The 17,039-nt window shown below is 37.5% G+C and overlaps 1 protein-coding gene across 8 annotated transcripts in view; it reads left to right on the top strand.

Annotated features, from left to right (window-relative positions):
- Nucleotides 1–17,039, top strand: part of TNRC6B (trinucleotide repeat containing adaptor 6B) — a 266,350-nt gene that overhangs the window by 189,409 nt on the left and 59,902 nt on the right. For 6 of the 8 annotated variants that reach the window (XR_012121613.1, XM_073213903.1, XM_073213908.1 and 3 more), the window contains 2 exons: nt 5,604–5,691; nt 9,815–9,836. Coding sequence is in view for 6 of the 8 variants with exons in the window: in XM_073213903.1 (XP_073070004.1) it covers nt 5,604–5,691; nt 9,815–9,836 (110 nt within the window). In the remaining 2 variants the exon portion in view is untranslated. Of the gene's footprint in view, nt 1–275; nt 353–5,603; nt 5,692–9,814; nt 9,837–9,867; nt 12,152–17,039 lie in introns of those variants that run through there. The other 2 variants (XM_073213904.1, XM_073213909.1) reach the window with 2 other exon arrangements.

A 17,039-nucleotide genomic window follows, 5' to 3' on the forward strand; every position in this document is an offset into this window, starting at 1 on the left:
GCAAGAGACTCTTAAGAACCAAATATAACAGGATCTATGGCCAGCCTCCCTTAGATGGTCAACATCCATCTTGCCAATTTATGTAAATCCATTAAAGTAATACACTGCTGTGAGTGGGTTTCACCAAGAGCTTCACACTGAGGCTGATGGACACATGGTCTGACCCCAAAGGAATCCAGCGTTAAACCTAAGGAAATTACAGTAAACTCTTTTCTGTGGTTGTATTTTTAAAGTTTTCATGTAGTTTACCTTTAGAGTGCAAATTGTTCATATTTGTCTCTTGTATATTTATGCTCAGAGACAAGAAGGCCAGTATTTGTGAATATGGACAAAAGCACAGAAAACTTGACATGTAGGTTAAAACATTTCTTTTGTTTAGTTATTGTTTTCTATAAATACTATTTTTTTCCCATTAAAAATTTTTTAATTAAGGTATTATTGATATACACTCTTATGAAGGTTTCACATGAAAAACAATGTGGTTACTACATTCACCCATATTATCAAGTCCCCCCCATACCCCATTGAAGTCACTGTCCATAGTGTAGTAAGATGCCACAGACTCACTACTTGTCTTCTCTGTGCTACACTGTCTTCCCCATGACCCCCCTCCATACCATGTGTATTAATCATAATACCCCTCAATCCCCTTCTCCCTCCCTCTCCCCCCGCCCTCACTCACCTCTCCCCTACCTCTCCCCTTTGGTAACCACTACTCCCTTCTTGGAGTCTGTGAGTCTGCTGCTGTTTTGTTCCTTCAGTTTTCCTTTGTTGTTACACTCCACAAATGAGGGAAATCATTTGGTACTTGTCTTTCTCTGCCTGGCTTATTTCACTGAGCATAATACCCTTCTAGCTCCATCCATGTTGTTGCAGATGGTAGGATTTGTTCTCTCATGGCTGAACAGTATTCCATTGTGTACATGTAGCACATCTTTATCCATTCATCTACTGATGGACACTTAGGTTGCTTCCGTATTTTGGCTACTGTAAATAGTGCTGCAGTAAGCATAGGGGTGATATGTCTTTTTGAATCTGAGAACTTGTTTTCTTTGGGTAAACTCCTAGGAGTGGAATTCCTGGGTCAAATGGTATTTCTATTTTGAGTTTTTTGAGGAACCTCCATGTTGCTTTCCACAATGGTTGAACTAGTTTACATTCCCAGCAGCAGTTTAGGATGGTTCCCCTTTCTCCACATCCTCGCCAGCATTTCTTGTTCCTTGTCTCTGGATGTTGGTTATCCTAACTGGTGTGAGGTGATATCTCATTATGGTTTTAATTTGCATTTCCCTGATAATTAGCGATGAGCATCTTTTCATGTGCCTATTGGGCATCTGAATTTCTTTTTTTGGAGAATTGTCTGTTCATTTCCTCTGCCCCCTTTTAATTGGGTAATTTGTTTCTTGGGTGTTGAGGCGTGTGAGTTCTTCATATATTTTGGATGTTAACCCCTTGTAGGATATGTCGTTCACAAGCATATTCTCTCATACTGTAGGATGCCTTTTTTTGTTCTACTGATGGTGTCCTTTGCTGTACAGAAGCTTTTTAGCTTGATGTAGTCCCATTTGTTCATTTTTGCTTTTGTTTCCCTTGCTTAAGGAGATGCATTCAGGAAAAAGTTGCTCATGTTTATATTCAGAAGATTTTTTGCCTATGTTTTCTTTTAAAAGTATTATGGTTTCATGACTTACATTCAGGTCTTTGATCCATTTCAAGTTTACTTTTGTGTATGGGGTTAAACACTAATCCAGTTTCATTCTCTTGCATGTAGCTGTCCAGTTTTGCCAACACCAGCTGTTGAAGAGGCTGTCATTTCCCCATTGTATATCCATGGCTCCTTTACTGTATATTAATTGACCATATATGGTTGGGTTAATATCTGGACTCTCTATTCTGTTCCATTGTTCTACGAATCTGTTCTTGTGCCAGTACCAAATTGTCTTGATTACTGTGGTTTTGTAGTAGAGCTTGAAGTCAGTGAGCATAATCCCCCCAGCTTTATTCTTCCTCCTCAGGATTGCTTTGGCTATTCAGGGTCTTTGTGGTTTCATATGAATTTTAGAACAATTTGCTCTAGTTCTTTGAAGAATGCCATTGGTATTTTGATTGGAATTGCATTGAATCTGTAGATTGCTTTAGGCAGGATGCCCATTTTGACAATATTAATTCTTCCTATCCATGAGCAAGGGATGTGTTTCCATTTATTGGTATCTTCTTTAATTTCTCTTATCAGTGTCTTATAGTTTTCAAGGTATAGGTCTTTCACTTCCTTGGTTAGGTTTATTCCTAGGTATTTTATTCTTTTTGATGCAACTGTGAATGGAAATGTTTTCCTGATTTCTCTTTCTGCTAGTTCATCATTAATGTATAGGAATGCAACAGATTTCTGTGTATTAATTTTATATCCCACAACTTTGCTGAATTCAGATATTAGATCTAGTAATTTTGGAGTGGATTCTTTAGGGTTTTTATGTACAGTATCATGTCATCTGCAAATAGGGACAGTTTAAAATCTTCCTTACCAATCTGGATGCCTTTAATTTCTTTGCGTGTCTGACTGCCATTGCTAGGACCTCCAGAACTATGTTGAATAAAAGTGGGGAAAGTGGGCATCCTTGTCTTGTTCCCAATCTTAAAGGAAAAGCTTTCAGCTTCTCACTGTTAAGTATGATGTTGGCTCTGGGTTTGTCATATACGGCCTTTATTATGTTGAGGTACTTGCCCTCTGTACCCATTTTGTTGAGAGTTTTTATCATGAATGGATGTTGAATTTTGCCAAATGCTTTTTCAGCATCTATGGAGATAATCATGTGGTTTTTGTCCTTTTTGTTGATGTGGTGGATGATGTTAATGGATTTTCAAACATTGTACCATCTTCGCATCCCTGGAATAAATCCTACTTGATCATTGATGGACAAAAGGACAAAACAAAGACCTTTTTGATGTATTTTTGAGTTGAATTTGCTAATATTTTCTTGAGTGTTTTTGCATCTATGTTCATCAAGGATATTGGTCTGTAATTTTCCTTTTTTGTGATGTCTTTATCTGGTTTTGGTATTAGAGTGATGCTGGCCATATAGAATGTGTTTGTTAAGTATTCCCTCCTCTTCTACTTTTTGGAAAACTTTAAGGAGGGTGGATATTAGGTCTTCACTAAATGTTTGATAAAATTCAGCAGTGATGCCATCTGGTTATAGGTGATTTGTTCTTAGGGAATTTTTTTATTACCAATTCAATTTCGTTCTTGATAATTTGGTCTGTTCAGATTTTCTGTTTCTTCCGGGTCCTTCTTGGATGGTTGTACTTTTCTGGAAAGTTGTCTGTTTCTTCTAGGTTATACATTGTGTTAGCATGTAATTTTTCATAGTAATCTTTGTATTTCTGTGGTGTCTGTAGTGATTTTTCCTTTCTCATTTCTGATTCTGTTTATGTGTGTAGACTCTTTTTTTCTTGATAAGTCTGGCTAGGGGTTTATCTATTTTGTTAGTTTTCTCAAAGAACCAGATCCTGCTTTCATTGATGCTTTCTATTGTTTTATTCTTCTTAATTCTATTTATTTCTGCTCTGATCTTTATTATGTTCCTCCTTCTACTGATTTTGGGCCTCCTTTGTTGTTCTTTTTCTAGTTTCATTAATTGTGAGTTTAGACTGTTCATTTTGGATTGTTCTTCTTTTCTGAGGTACGCCTGCATTGTAATATACTTCCCTCTCAGCATGGCCTTTGCTGTGTCTCACAGATTGTACAGTGTTGAGTTATTGTTTTCATTTGTTTCCATATATTGCTTGATCTCTGTTTTTATTTGGTCACTGATCCACTGATTATTTAGGAAAATGTTGTTAAGCCAACATGTGTTTGTGGGCTTTTTTGTTTTCTTTGCATAGTTTATTTCTAGTTTCATACCTTTGTGTTCTAAGAAGCTGCTTGGTACAATTTGAATCTTTTTGAATTTACTGAGGCTCTTTTTGTAGCCTAGTGTATGATCTATTCTTGAAAATGTTCCATGTGCACTTGAGAAGAATGTATATACTGCTGCTTTTTGTTGGAGTGTTCTCTAGATGTCCGTTAGGTCCATCTGTTCTAATGTGTTGTTCAGAGCCTCTGTCTCCTTACTTATTTTTGTCTGGTTGATCTGACCTTTGGAGTGAGTGGTGTGTTGAAGTCTCCTAAAATGAATGCACTACATTCTGTTTCCCTCTTTAATTCTGTTAGTATTTGTTTCACATACATAGGTGCTCCTATGTTGGGAGGATAGAATGGTTATTCCTCTTGTTGGACTGACCCCTCTATAAATACAATGTTAATTACCTATTCATGAGAGTGCCTCAGTGTTGTCCTTAGTTCCTTTTGTGTAGGGTGAGTGGTATCACTCCCCAAACTTGAGTCCTTCAGAAACCATTTTTGTAAATTATTCCAGGTCTGCAAACATTTATTTAACTTTTTTTTAAAATTTGTCTGATTTTTAACTTAGCACTTAACACTTACTAGGTGTTATCTGTGAACCACGGATTTGGAGTGTTGATGTATGTGTTCTATCTGTTCAGTACCTTGGGGAACTGTGAACTAGATAACTAACTCTACTTAACTGCTGTGAAATTCAGTAAGCATGGCAGTAGGGTTTCCTTTTTTGAGCTTTGAAATTATACCAGTAGTTGCTTATATGTTCTTCCCAGTTGATACATAAAGTGAAAAGTGGTGGCTTTCTATGTATATTATATTAGAATATATTAGGATAAATATTATATTACTGTAAAAGCGTGAGTCATAAATTATACTATCTTAATTTCTTAATATTCAGCACATTTCTTCAACGAGAATATTTATGATTGTGTATTATTTTTCTAATTGAGGGGGCAAAACACAACTCTGAATTTGTCTGGGATACATGGATTTACAGTGCACACTCAGTACTTGCCTTAAAAACACAAGTGTGAACATATATATATATATGTAATATAGAACATAGAGTTTTATGTTCATCACTTTGAAGGCACTTAAATTACAATTTAAAAAAATGTTTAGGGAAAACACCTAAATTATGATAAATACCTGGGTACTGTAATTGAGTTAACATATTCTGTATTATTTGTGAGGAATATTGCCTCAAAAAATATGTTCCACATTTTTCTTCTATATTATTAATGCTGTATGTTTTGACATGTTTTCTACTTGTGTTTTCAAGGCAGGTACTGAGGGTCCTATAGATCCATAGAATCCAGGAATATTGCCAGAAGCCAACTGTATATTGTCATATATTTCAAAATCAGGTTCTTTGCTGAGTGGAAATACATTAATCCTGTGTGTGTGTGTGTGTGTGTGTGTGTGTGTGTGTGTGTGTGTGTGTGTATTCTTTTCAGAAGTTACAGTATAAAGTTCACTCTAATGGGCTTCTTGGAAACCAAACTTAACGTCCTATTTTGCAAAAGGAGTGTCAAAGCAAAGAAACGGGTATCATTAAATGTGCTGATTTTATGCATCCTTACAATGCTGCGCTCTGCTCAGTCAGAGATGAAATGTCTTGCACAGCATATACTAGCATTTGATTTGCTACACAAAAAGACTGAATATAGAAGTTTAACCTTCCGGTGTGACATTACTTCAACAGAGAGAAGGAGCAAGAAAGGGAAGAACAGTTAATGGAAGACAAGAAAAGGAAGAAAGAGGATAAAAAGAAAAAAGAAGCCACTCAGAAGGTGGGTTTAATCATTTAAGTCGCTCTTTATATCCACCACGAATCTAAATTAAGTGACTGCCTTGTCTTGGATACCTGACATCCTAAATATGCTACTGACTTAGCCTGCGTGAAATTTTTAAAAGTGGGGGAAAGTTAGAGACCTACATTTGTTACCATAAAGTAGATATGAAGTAATGCTGCAGCTGATTTTATGAAAACAATAGTAAACAATACTGAGAAAAGCAAGAGAGTCATCAACACTTAAATTCTTGTCGAATTTCCTTATGTATATCATAGTTAATCTGCATTTCCTTAAGCAAGCTTATAGAATAACTTTTCAAGGCTTGCTGGAGTTTGTCCTCATGTTCTCTTTTTGGTCCACCAAAGCACTGTCATTTAAATGAGTCTACCTTTTGATAATTCCATAAAGAAACCTCCCAGTGTGCCCACTTAATGCTTTGGGGGAGATAGTATTGCATGTCTTTGAGGAATTTGTTCAGGGAAAAAGAGATGCTAAAGGAAAAAAGACATACAGCTGATAGCTGCCAACTGGTAAGACTTAGTTGAAGAGATTGCCCGACAGGGCTGTCCTCTTGCCTTCAGCTTATGCCCCTCTGCCCTGGCCATTGTCTGATCTTATTGCCCCACCTCACCACATTTTTAGCATTACCTGACTTGGGCTCTGGCTCCACAGGGTTGCTTAGGAACCTTTTTGGAGATAAAATGATTTGCCTCCAGTTCTTATTACCACTTCTTGAAGCACTTGGTAAGCAGGACCTTACTGTAAGGCAGGTTTGAGTGTCCCCACTGTGGTGCCAGGTTATTGAAGTTAAGTTGAGTTGTGTACCGGTTTCAGAGGGAACTCTAGATTTAAAACAGACTCAAGGCAATTGAACACAAATCCATACAAGATATAAGGGACACTGCATATTTTTACAGCATTATTAGATACAGTGTTTCCCATAATTTGGCTTTCTGAATTATTTAAATACATCACTTATGAGTGCCAGCATAAAAACAGTACTGGAAATAGTTTCTGAATTGGGTTGTGTATGACCCTGCCATGTTAAACATTTGAAATTTAATTTATATTTTCTTTGTGACTTAATTAAGAGGAATATTCATTATTGTTTGGTGCTCTTGTGCTCTTTAAGGTTTTCTGCAGTTTAGTTGTGTTTCTGTTTCTATTAATAGTGGTGTACTCACCACCACATCGTTAGGCTATCAGAGTACCTGCTTCTAATGTTGCTTCTAATCTGAGCTTGTTAGAATTGTCTAAAATGACAGTAAAGAGCCTGAATAAAGATGTCAGATAACAACCCAAAAGTGTTTTTTTGTACTTCTTTGGGGTATACAGCTACATCCTGCTGTAGTAATCAGGTTGCAGTAATCAGGTTCACCTGCTAGGGGGTGTCAGGGGCATTACCTCTCTGCCCTGCACACACTGACATTCCAACTGGGGTAATGGGAGAGTCAACCTCACTGAAGGCTTTCTTTCCGTTATGGCATTCACATTTCATCTACTACATTGGTACAAAACTTGTGTTTAACAGTGTGGGAATGGATGGTTGACAGGCTGGCCCCTGGGGAACTTGTGTAAAGGCTGGTAACAAGGAGATGCCAAACAGCAATTTTTTTAGGCCATGTACAGTCCACCCTCATTCTTCACATAAGTAACGATATTTTCTTAACCTGAAAATATCAGTATCTAGAAGTGATTAGTAAAATGTGCATCTGTAAACTTCCACTGTGGATCCCACTAGTAGAAAAATTATTTAAAATAAAAGGTGGTGTAGGTTTATTCAAGAATGAATTAGAATTATTTATGCAGAGAATGTCATTTATACAGCCGGACAGTCTCCCCTGTGTGTTTGCATCTGCATTAAGAACTGGTTGAGAAGTTTTGGCAAAGAGGAGAATCACCATAAATAAAATTCCAAAAGGTTATATGAAAAAAAGTCAATCATTTTTGTTCAGAAATATTCTAGATCAGCTGGCACAGCATCTAGGCTGACACATGGCCTTTGATACTGTTGTATCATACTAAACCATTGTGTAATTTCAGAATTGAATTCTGATTTAGCAGTTTTAAGGAGAAAGCACAAAGCTTACCATGTGATTATCTTAGTTTCCAACATTAGTATAGAGATAGTGCCTCAACTGGAAGGCATAAAATGTGCTATAACACAAAGAATTGTAGAGAAAGTGCCAGAGATCCCATATGCGGTCATTCGTTCAGTCAGTCAGCAGACACTTGAGGTGCCTCTTAGTGCTTCCACTATTTCTCACTGCTCATTCCGTTGCTTTTATAATCATCTCTTCACGTCTGTCTTCCCATTTAGATGAGTGCTGGCAACATAATTTTCTTGAAGAACTGACTTTTATTTAAAGCCAAATTAAATAACTTCCTCACAAATTAAGCACAAGACTTTTTGTTTTGTTAAGTGGATGTGGCAGTTTGCTCTTTCTGGAGCCACTGCTGGGTAAACTGTTAGATTTCTATTCACGAGAGAGGTGTCAAAGAAGGATCCATTCGCATTCATTAGGCTGATTTTGCTCAAGGATCATTGTTCAGTGCTGGCAAAACACATGCTTTGATAATCCAGGTTTTTACCATCTACAGGACAGCTCTTTTAACAAAACCCACATTTTAAGACACATCAGACATGATTTGAGTTTGTTACAACTGGGGAAGGCACTGACTTCTGTATAACTCATTTTCAAAATGGCATTCTAAGAAATGTTTACTATGGTGTCAAACTTAAATTGCCTTAAAGAAATCAGTTCATTTTTGGACAAATGGGAGTTATAGAAAGGTTATATAGAAGACTTGAGCTCTGTAACAATTAGTACTGGGAAGCACAATCATTTTAAGACACTGCACAAATTCAGTACAAGAGAATCGCTTGTTTTTTAATGCAAAAATGCAAAACACTCCAAGAGGTCAATGCAAGTAGATAGTTTACCTCAGATTCAGCATCTGACTGTGGTATGCTGGAGTCCACTTGGACAACTGGCTCGCTACAGGGTTTCGCTGCAAAGGGGGGCATATTGTGAAGAGCACCCATAACAGTAACTTGGTGTGATTACCAGCCACAAAAAAAATCAAACTTCTTTTCTGTATGAATGATTTTGTTACAAAGAAAACCATTATAAAATGTTTTGGAAGATAAACAGTTGGGGAAGAGGGGTCAAAATCATTTCATGTTCTCAGTAACATAACAACCAATTCTGGCACTTTTCCTCTTGGATGGTTTTCTTATGCATGACCTTTTGTGGTTTTGATTTAATATTATAGGGTGTGTATAATTAGGTGCCCTCCTTTATTTTTCCTCTCAATAACAGAAGTAGTTATCCATGCTGCTCCTAATCATCATTTCCAAACTATTTAAAAAAACATTATTATATTCAGCCTGTCCAACCTTTTAGGCTAATCACTTCCGTAGATGTATTAGTTACTATAAAGAAATTCTTTCAACAAAGCAGTCTTTGTTCAAAACTTATACATTCACTGTTCTATATTTCATGCTGTTTTATATTAACTTTGATAAAAGCAGCAAACATTTATTGAGCATTGGCATAGGATATCTGATTTAGTCCTTAAACAACCCTTCGCAGGGAGATACTACTATTATCTCCATTCAGAAGATAAGTAGAAAACTTAGTTCACACATCCAGGAAGTGGCGTGGCTTGGTTTTGCATCCTGCTTTCCTATGATGGCCTCTGACGATTGGCCCCTGAACTTTTGCTTTCTAGATTTGAAATCAGGTGTTTGAGTCTGCACTAGCAAGGTAATCTATTTGTCTCCATGGCTAATTTAGCTTCCATGCCACGCCGTTTGCTTCTCTCTAGTTACAGCAATCAAAATGGCAAACAGCATTCCTGGTGTAGGGACTGTGTCATTCAAGGAGATTGGGATGCTTTTGTTTTAATTCTTAGCGCCCTTCATAATGGTGGTCAGGTAAGCCACAACTGGACATGTGGCTGTTGTCTTTAGAAGGATGCCTGGACTGACTCCCCGCTGCTTTTTCTGGATTTCTGACAGCTTGAATTACTTGACTTACCAGAATTAAAGTAGTCTCGGAATAGCAAATTAGAAAGTGAATCTCATTTACTTAATGTTTGTTCATTTATTTTACAGGTCACGGAACAAAAAACCAAAGGTAAGATTTTTTTTTCCTTTTTAAGTCATTAGAACCTTTTGTGTTTAGAGTTTACGTCCCTATTGACTCAGCGTCCAGTCTATTTGACAAGTGAGAGTGGGTGTAGAGTAAATTAAGGCCGGTTGTTTGCAGTCACTGGTGAGCAGTAATGACAAGTTAAAAATACTTAGAGTAGTGTGTCTGGTTTGCCTTAAACTTTTTAGGAGGCAAAAGAGATATTAAAAAGTATTACCTTGTTTTGAAGGTATATGGGTCATGATTTTGAACTCATTTCAAATCTTTTAGAGCAAAACAGCAAAACACTGGCCTCTAACTTACAGATGGGAACTGCAGAGGATTGTTAACCATCTTGGTCCATGACACGCATTGAGTCTGAAATGGAGTGCTTTATGTGATGGTCACACGATCTTCTGAGTGAGAGTATAGAATATGTTTTTTAAGAAAGAGAATGCGTTTTAATTCTATTGCAAAATAATGATGTATTGTAAACTGAAGCAGATGTCAGGTCATTTTCAACCTAATGGTCTACATATTTTCAGTTCTTTCTCTTCTCCAAATTTTTATTACACTGTTTTGTCTGGTGGTCACAGTTTTGGTCAGTTCCCGTTAAGAATAAGAGAATTAATTCCTGAGGCCAGTGTTGTAGCTCCTGTCCTTGCCCACATAAATACGTTGTTCTCAACTAGGGTGTGCATTAAAATCATTTGCATAGACTTGTCAAAATATACAAGCCTGGGCCTCTTCCCAAACCTTCCTGGCCTTAGGCCACAGCCCTAGCAGATGTAATCTGAGAAGCTCTGCAGGTGACCCCAGTACTTGAAGAGAATCAGATGTCACTGTGATAGCTTGGAGGAAGGTAAGGGTAAAGGAGAGGCCAAGACCTAATGGGAGGCCCTCTAATGATTGATTTCTTCATACTTTTGTGTTGTTGGACCACTAGACCAAAGGATGTCACACAATGATGGAAGACTAACTTTATAGACTAATTTTATGCTAGTTTCTTAGGAAAACAAATTCTTTGGTGACTAGACATTACTGTAGTATATTTCTGATCGAAAGTCAGTTCAAAGGATATAATGGGGCTTTGTAGTGATTTATAAAATAAACTGAGAGAAGACATTATCAGTTATAATTATCATAATTAGAATAACATTCTCCCATTGTACTTTCAGCCAGTTCCCCAAACCAGAAGTAGGCTTTATTTTGAAGGATCTTTGTAAATTACTTGTTTAAAGTAGAAAGTATACTTTACCATAGAAATAGAGCAGTTGATAGTGGTACAATATTCATATTTTCTAAACCAGTATACTGTCTAGGAAAGGATTTTGGCATAGAAGTATATTCATAGGACTTTTTGATGATTTATGGGGACAGCAGATGAGAAAATTGGCATTTTCCTGGAATATCCAGGCTCTGTGGTCACTGGAACATGGGCTGGGTTTGTCGGGTTGGCCACAGCTCTGATGCTGTGAAGTCAAGTACCAGTTGAGCCATAGTAACAAGCTACTCTGTATGTTAAGTGGTATTTCTGTTGAAAAATGGAAAATCCATTAGGCACTCTTTCTCAGATTTTTTTTTTTTGTACCAGGTCTGTTCTTAGAAACACATTCCTCTTTCTTCTGCCAAAATCTTAAAAATCAAACTTTCTTTTCTACTTACTACTGAGTTTTCCTTCCAAAGATACTATCATAGAATCGATTACAGCTTCATGGTTTTATACTCGTCCCTTCCCATCCCATACCATCGAAAACTAAAAATTATCCTAAATGAGCTGAGAACCTGTTTCAGGTCTCCTGAGGAATTTAATTGGTAGGACCAGGGAGCAGACAGGGAGGAAAAATAAAAATAATCCCTGGGATATGTTGAGCCTTCGTCTCTTGTGGTTTTTTCCCTCCGTTTAATAGCTCTTGTTCTTCAAGAGCCTGCCGAGGCACTCTAAATCCCATCTTCTCTTTCCTCAGCTGGCATGTCTGGGTCCTGTCTGTCTTCCCAAAGATGACAGCTTCCTCTGGCAATCTCCTCTTAATTCTGAATCTGCCCCTCTTTTCCCAACAGACCCTATAAGAAAAAAAGACTGTTGGTACTGAGTCTCTAATTGTACAGAGGACTGAAGTAAGACGTAAGACTTGGTCTATATTACAGAGAAAAAGTGGATTCATTTTATGTTCTTTAATCTTCCATTACTTAAACAAGCAAACAAAAAACCCAAAGAATTCTGGAGAGAATAAGACAAGGCTTTCAAGTGAAGGTTATATGAAGACATGTATGAGAGGAGGGCCTGCCGCCCAGGGGACAAATCATAGGAAGCACTTAAGGTAGGAGCTCATGTCCCCGTTTGTTGGATATTAGACTTAGAATTGAATTAGTTTGTGGGATTGATGTAACAGACCAGATAGAATAGGGAGGAAGGGTAAGATTGGGATTAAAAAGGTAGACTATGTAATGGAGGCATTTGGACATAGCAATTTAGCCTTGTTAAAAAGATGTTAGGGTGACAGTTGGCTTAATAGTAATTATCAGTATGAAATGACTGATTTATGAAACTTACATAACCTTAAACTACAAAGTAGAAATGCAGTATCTAGGAAGGAATTTGCAGTTCCTGGAATGGGCACCACCCTGTGGAAAAGAGCAAATACCAACCTCTGTGGACCATATGGAATTTAGGCCAGTTTGGTCAAGAAATTTGAACCTGTGTCACATCTGGAAAGGTTAAACGTGTGGGGATGTTTAACTCCCGGGGGAAGACTTCCCACCTTGGGAAGCTCAAGTAACTATCTTCAAAGATTTGGAGGGCTCTGGTGCCCTTGGTAATTGTCTGTTGGATTTAAGTGAGTTTATTCTGATCCCCGAAGTAACCAATGGTGAGAGTCAGAGCAACAGGGCAAAGCTTCCAGCTCAGTATAAGTTAAATTTTTTAGATATTGTTACACAAAGCAGTAATTCATGACCTTTACCTCACTGGAACACAGCTGAGGGACAGCACCTTCCCATCAGCATACCTGGGTTAATAGACCATTACAGTACTGTTGGCCACAACTCTGTCTTCCGAGTCTATTCCAGAAGGCATATTACAGCGAGTGCATGTTGGTGGCTGGGATAACCTTGAGTCTATGCTAATTTAGTAATATTTGAGGTGGGCTTTTTCCCCAAGTAGGTAATTTACAAACTTAACTAATTGAGTATCCCTCAGACCTTGTAGAGGGGTGATAGAGGCATTTGTTCAGAGGTGCAACTGTCTGCCTTTAGACTGTGAATGAATATGCGGTATATAAGACAAGTGGCTCAGATAGGTGGGCACACAATATTTAAGATTGTGGGTAATGAGGACTTGAACTGGGTTAGGAACAGTGGTATTAGAAAGAAAGGAGTAAATGGAGATGCTTTGGTTCAGTAGAATTTAATGTTAATTGGGTAGTGGTTCATGGGCAAGGGCAAAGTCTAAGATATCTTACAGGCCTTTGACTTGACCAGCTAGTGGGGTGATGACCACATTTCTTGAACTAGGAGATAATGGGGTGGGGGTTGGGGAATAGGTTTGAGGGTGAGGGCAAGGGCAAGGTTGAAAGAGATCAGAGTTGGAGGTAATGATTTGGGAAGCATTTGCACATAAGTAATAGTTGAAGTCTGAGCATGAAAGAGTTTGTACTCACTTAACTTAAATGTGAGGAGGGTGGGTGCCCCACATTCACATACAAATTTTTTTAGTAAGACACGACTCATGACTGAATTCAGCTACCATCTTATAAATCTGGGTAAGGAAATAGTCAGAAGCAGGGGTTGCTAACTGTGACCCTCAGCCACATCTGATTCACTGATTATTTTTGTACTGCCTGTGAACTAAGAATGTTTTTTACATTTTTAATGGTTGGAAAAAATTAATGATATTTTATGACAATGAAATTTGTATTTCAGTGTCATATATAAAATTTTACAGAACACAACTGCACTCTTTTGTTTATACATTGTGGCTGCTTTTTCCTGACAAGTACACAGTTGAGTTTTTACAACAGTGTTTGGCCAGCAGAGCCCAAACATTTACTGTCTGGCCCTTTACAGAAAAAGTTTGCTGACCCCTGATCAAGAGTATGAGAAGCCAACAAAGTAAGAGTTGAAGAGCTAGTGGGTGGGTCCCAAAGGGTCTCACAAAGACAGAGGAAGAAAATGGCCAGTAGAGTCCAAAGTTGTAGTAGTCAAAGAAGAAAAGGTGCCCATTCGACTGGCAATGAAGGTCATTAATGGTTTAATGAGGAGAGAACCTTCCAGGGAGATGTTTAGGGCAAAAGCCAGTGTGTATTGAGTTGGAGGAGTGAGTGGAAGGTAACGAAATGGAGGTAGTACTTAGTAGAGGGTACTAAAAGTTGTTCAGTGCACATCGACCTCTCTGCAGGTCATACGTCTGAGATTTTTTGTATTGCTTTATAACTGATTATTATCACCAAGAAACTTTCAGTCTATAGAGCTTATTTGTATTTCAACTATTATTACTTTTAAAACATTTCTAGAATTTTGGGGGGTTTGATACCAAAAAGTATTTAAAGGTATTTAAAGAAAATAGTAGCTCGAATTGGTCCTGCCTGTTTCAGAATTTTCTGAAAAAGCATCTTATTGAAGTTTCTCAGAAATAGAGGCAATTAGAAGTTCAAACTTTAAAGATGAGGATGGTATAAGGCAATACAACAAGGAGGGCTAAAGATTGAATCCTTAGAGTAATAAATGGGTTTTGGAAGTAAATGAATGGAAATTAGAAAATAGGATGCCCAGCAGTTCTTATAATATTATTTCCCTTTGGTACAGAGATCATATTTAAATCACAGACCTTTTCTCTGGAAAAAAAGACTTGTTTTGAGCAGCTCATCTTTATAAATATTTGCACTACAACCTACAAATCATTAAGGTTCAGAAGAGAGCAGGCCTGAAAAGTAATTCAGACTTAATCATACCTTCCCTCTCCTCTGTCATCACCTTAACATTCTGTAGCATGATGTGTGATACACACACTGACTTTGATATCTTTTTTCTTTTTAAATCAAGTATTGTTGACATACAGTCTTATTTTGGTTTCAGATGTGCAACACAGCAGTTCAGCAATTACCTGTATTATTAAATCCTAACCCTCTCTAGTGCAATTATTATCTATCAATGTAGAAAGATGTTACAGAATCATTGATTGTATTCTCCATGCTGTACTACCGTCCCCATGACCAATGTATATTGTGATTGTGAATTATTGTGTCCCTTTATCCCCTTCACCCTCCCAACCTGCTCTAACCCCTCCCTCTTGGTAACCACTAGTCACTTCTCAGTGTCTGTGAGTCTCATGCTGTTTTGTTACTTCTGTTTTGGTTTGTTTTTATATTCCACAAATAAGTGAAATCATACGGTATTTGTTTTTCTCCACCTGGCTTATTTCACTGAGCATAATACCCTCTAGATCCATTCATGTTGTTGCAAATGGTAGGATTTCTTTTCTTTTTATGTCTGAAATATGTACCACATCTTCTTTTTATCCATTCTTCTATTGATGGGCACTTAGGTTGCTTTTATATCTTGGCTATTGCAAATAGTGCAGCAATAACATAAGGGTGCATATATCTTTTGAAATCAGGATTTTGTTGTCTTAAGGTAAATTCCTACAAGTGGAATTACTGGGTCAAGTGGTATTTCTATTTTTAGTTTTTGAGGAACCTTCATAGTGCTTTCCACAGCAGTTGCACCGATTTACTTTCCCACCAACAGTGTAGGAGGGTTTCCCTTTCTCTGCATCCTTACCAACATTTGTTATTTCTTGTCTTTTGGACAGTGGCTGTTCTAAGTGGTATGAGGTGATATCTCATTGTGGTTTTAATTTGCATTTCCCTGGTGATTAGCAGTGTGGAGCATCTATTCATGTACCTGTTGGTCATTTGTATTTCTGCTTTGGAGAAGTGTCTATTTAGGTCATCTGCCCATTTGTTAATCAAGTTAATTTGATTGTTGAGGTGTATGAGTTGTTTGTGTATTTTGGATGTTAACCCCTTACCAGATGAGTTGTTTATGAATATATTCTCCCATACTGTAGGATGCCTTTTTGTTCTGCTGATGGTGTCCTTTGCTGTACAGAAGCTTTTTAATTTGATAAAGTCCTACTTGTTCATTTTTTTTTTTTTTTTTGAGAGGGCATCTCTCATATTTATTGATCAAATGGTTGTTAACAACAATAAAATTCAGTATAGGGGGGTCAATGCTCAATGTACAATCATTAATCCATCTCAAGCCTAATTCTCGTCAGTCTCCAATCTTCTGAAGCATAACGAACACCTACTTGTTCATTTTTTATTTTATTTCCCTTGCACAAGGAGATGTGTCCAAGAAAAAATTGCTCATACTTCCAGTCAAGAGATTTTTGCCTGTGTTTTCTTCTAAAAGTTTCATGGTTTCATGACTTATATTTAGGTCTTTGATCCATCTCAAGTTTAGTCTTGTGTCTGGAGTTAGACAATAATCCAGTTTCATTCTCTTGCATGTAGCTGTCCAGTTTTCCCAACACCAGTTGTTAAAGAGGCTGTCTTTTCCCCACTGTATATTCATGGCTCCTTTATTGTATATTAATTGACCACATTTGCATGGGTTTATATCTGGGCTGTCTATTCTGTTCCATTGATGCGTGGGTCTATTCTTGTGCCAGTACCAAATTGTTTTTATTACTGTAACTTTGTAGTAGAGCTGGACTGCCTCTTGATATCTTAAGTTTGGACATCGGGAAGCAGGTTGTGTCAGGCTTCTTGCCTAACAGCTGCTCTCCAGTTCATGTCTAAAGTTCTGATTGGCCTTTCAATACTTAAAATTCTTGAATTCTTAGAAAGATGTAAGAAAAAAATTAAATAAGAGTTCGTTCAAGCCCTGAAACACAGTTTGCTCCTAACATTTACCTGTCCGGCTTTTTCTGACTGTATCCTGGAGTTTTGAATAACTAATCTCCTGGGATAGAGCACCAAGAATAGGAAAGTAGTCAAGAGGTGGTCTCATTTTATAATCACTTTATTATTTATGATCCATGCTGCCTCTGATATGAAGGTGGGAAAAAGCTCTTAGGAGCTTTACAAAGAATCTTGCACAATATATAATATCACATGTCTTTGGTTGTGTTATGGATGTTGTAAAGTTAGTTGAACTGTTGTTCAGACCTTAGTCCTGTAGGCTGCTCTTGCTCTGTCATATTTT

The sequence above is a fragment of the Manis javanica genome, chromosome 10 (assembly GCF_040802235.1).
Source record: "Manis javanica isolate MJ-LG chromosome 10, MJ_LKY, whole genome shotgun sequence".
In the NCBI taxonomy this organism is placed as follows: domain Eukaryota; kingdom Metazoa; phylum Chordata; class Mammalia; order Pholidota; family Manidae; genus Manis; species Manis javanica.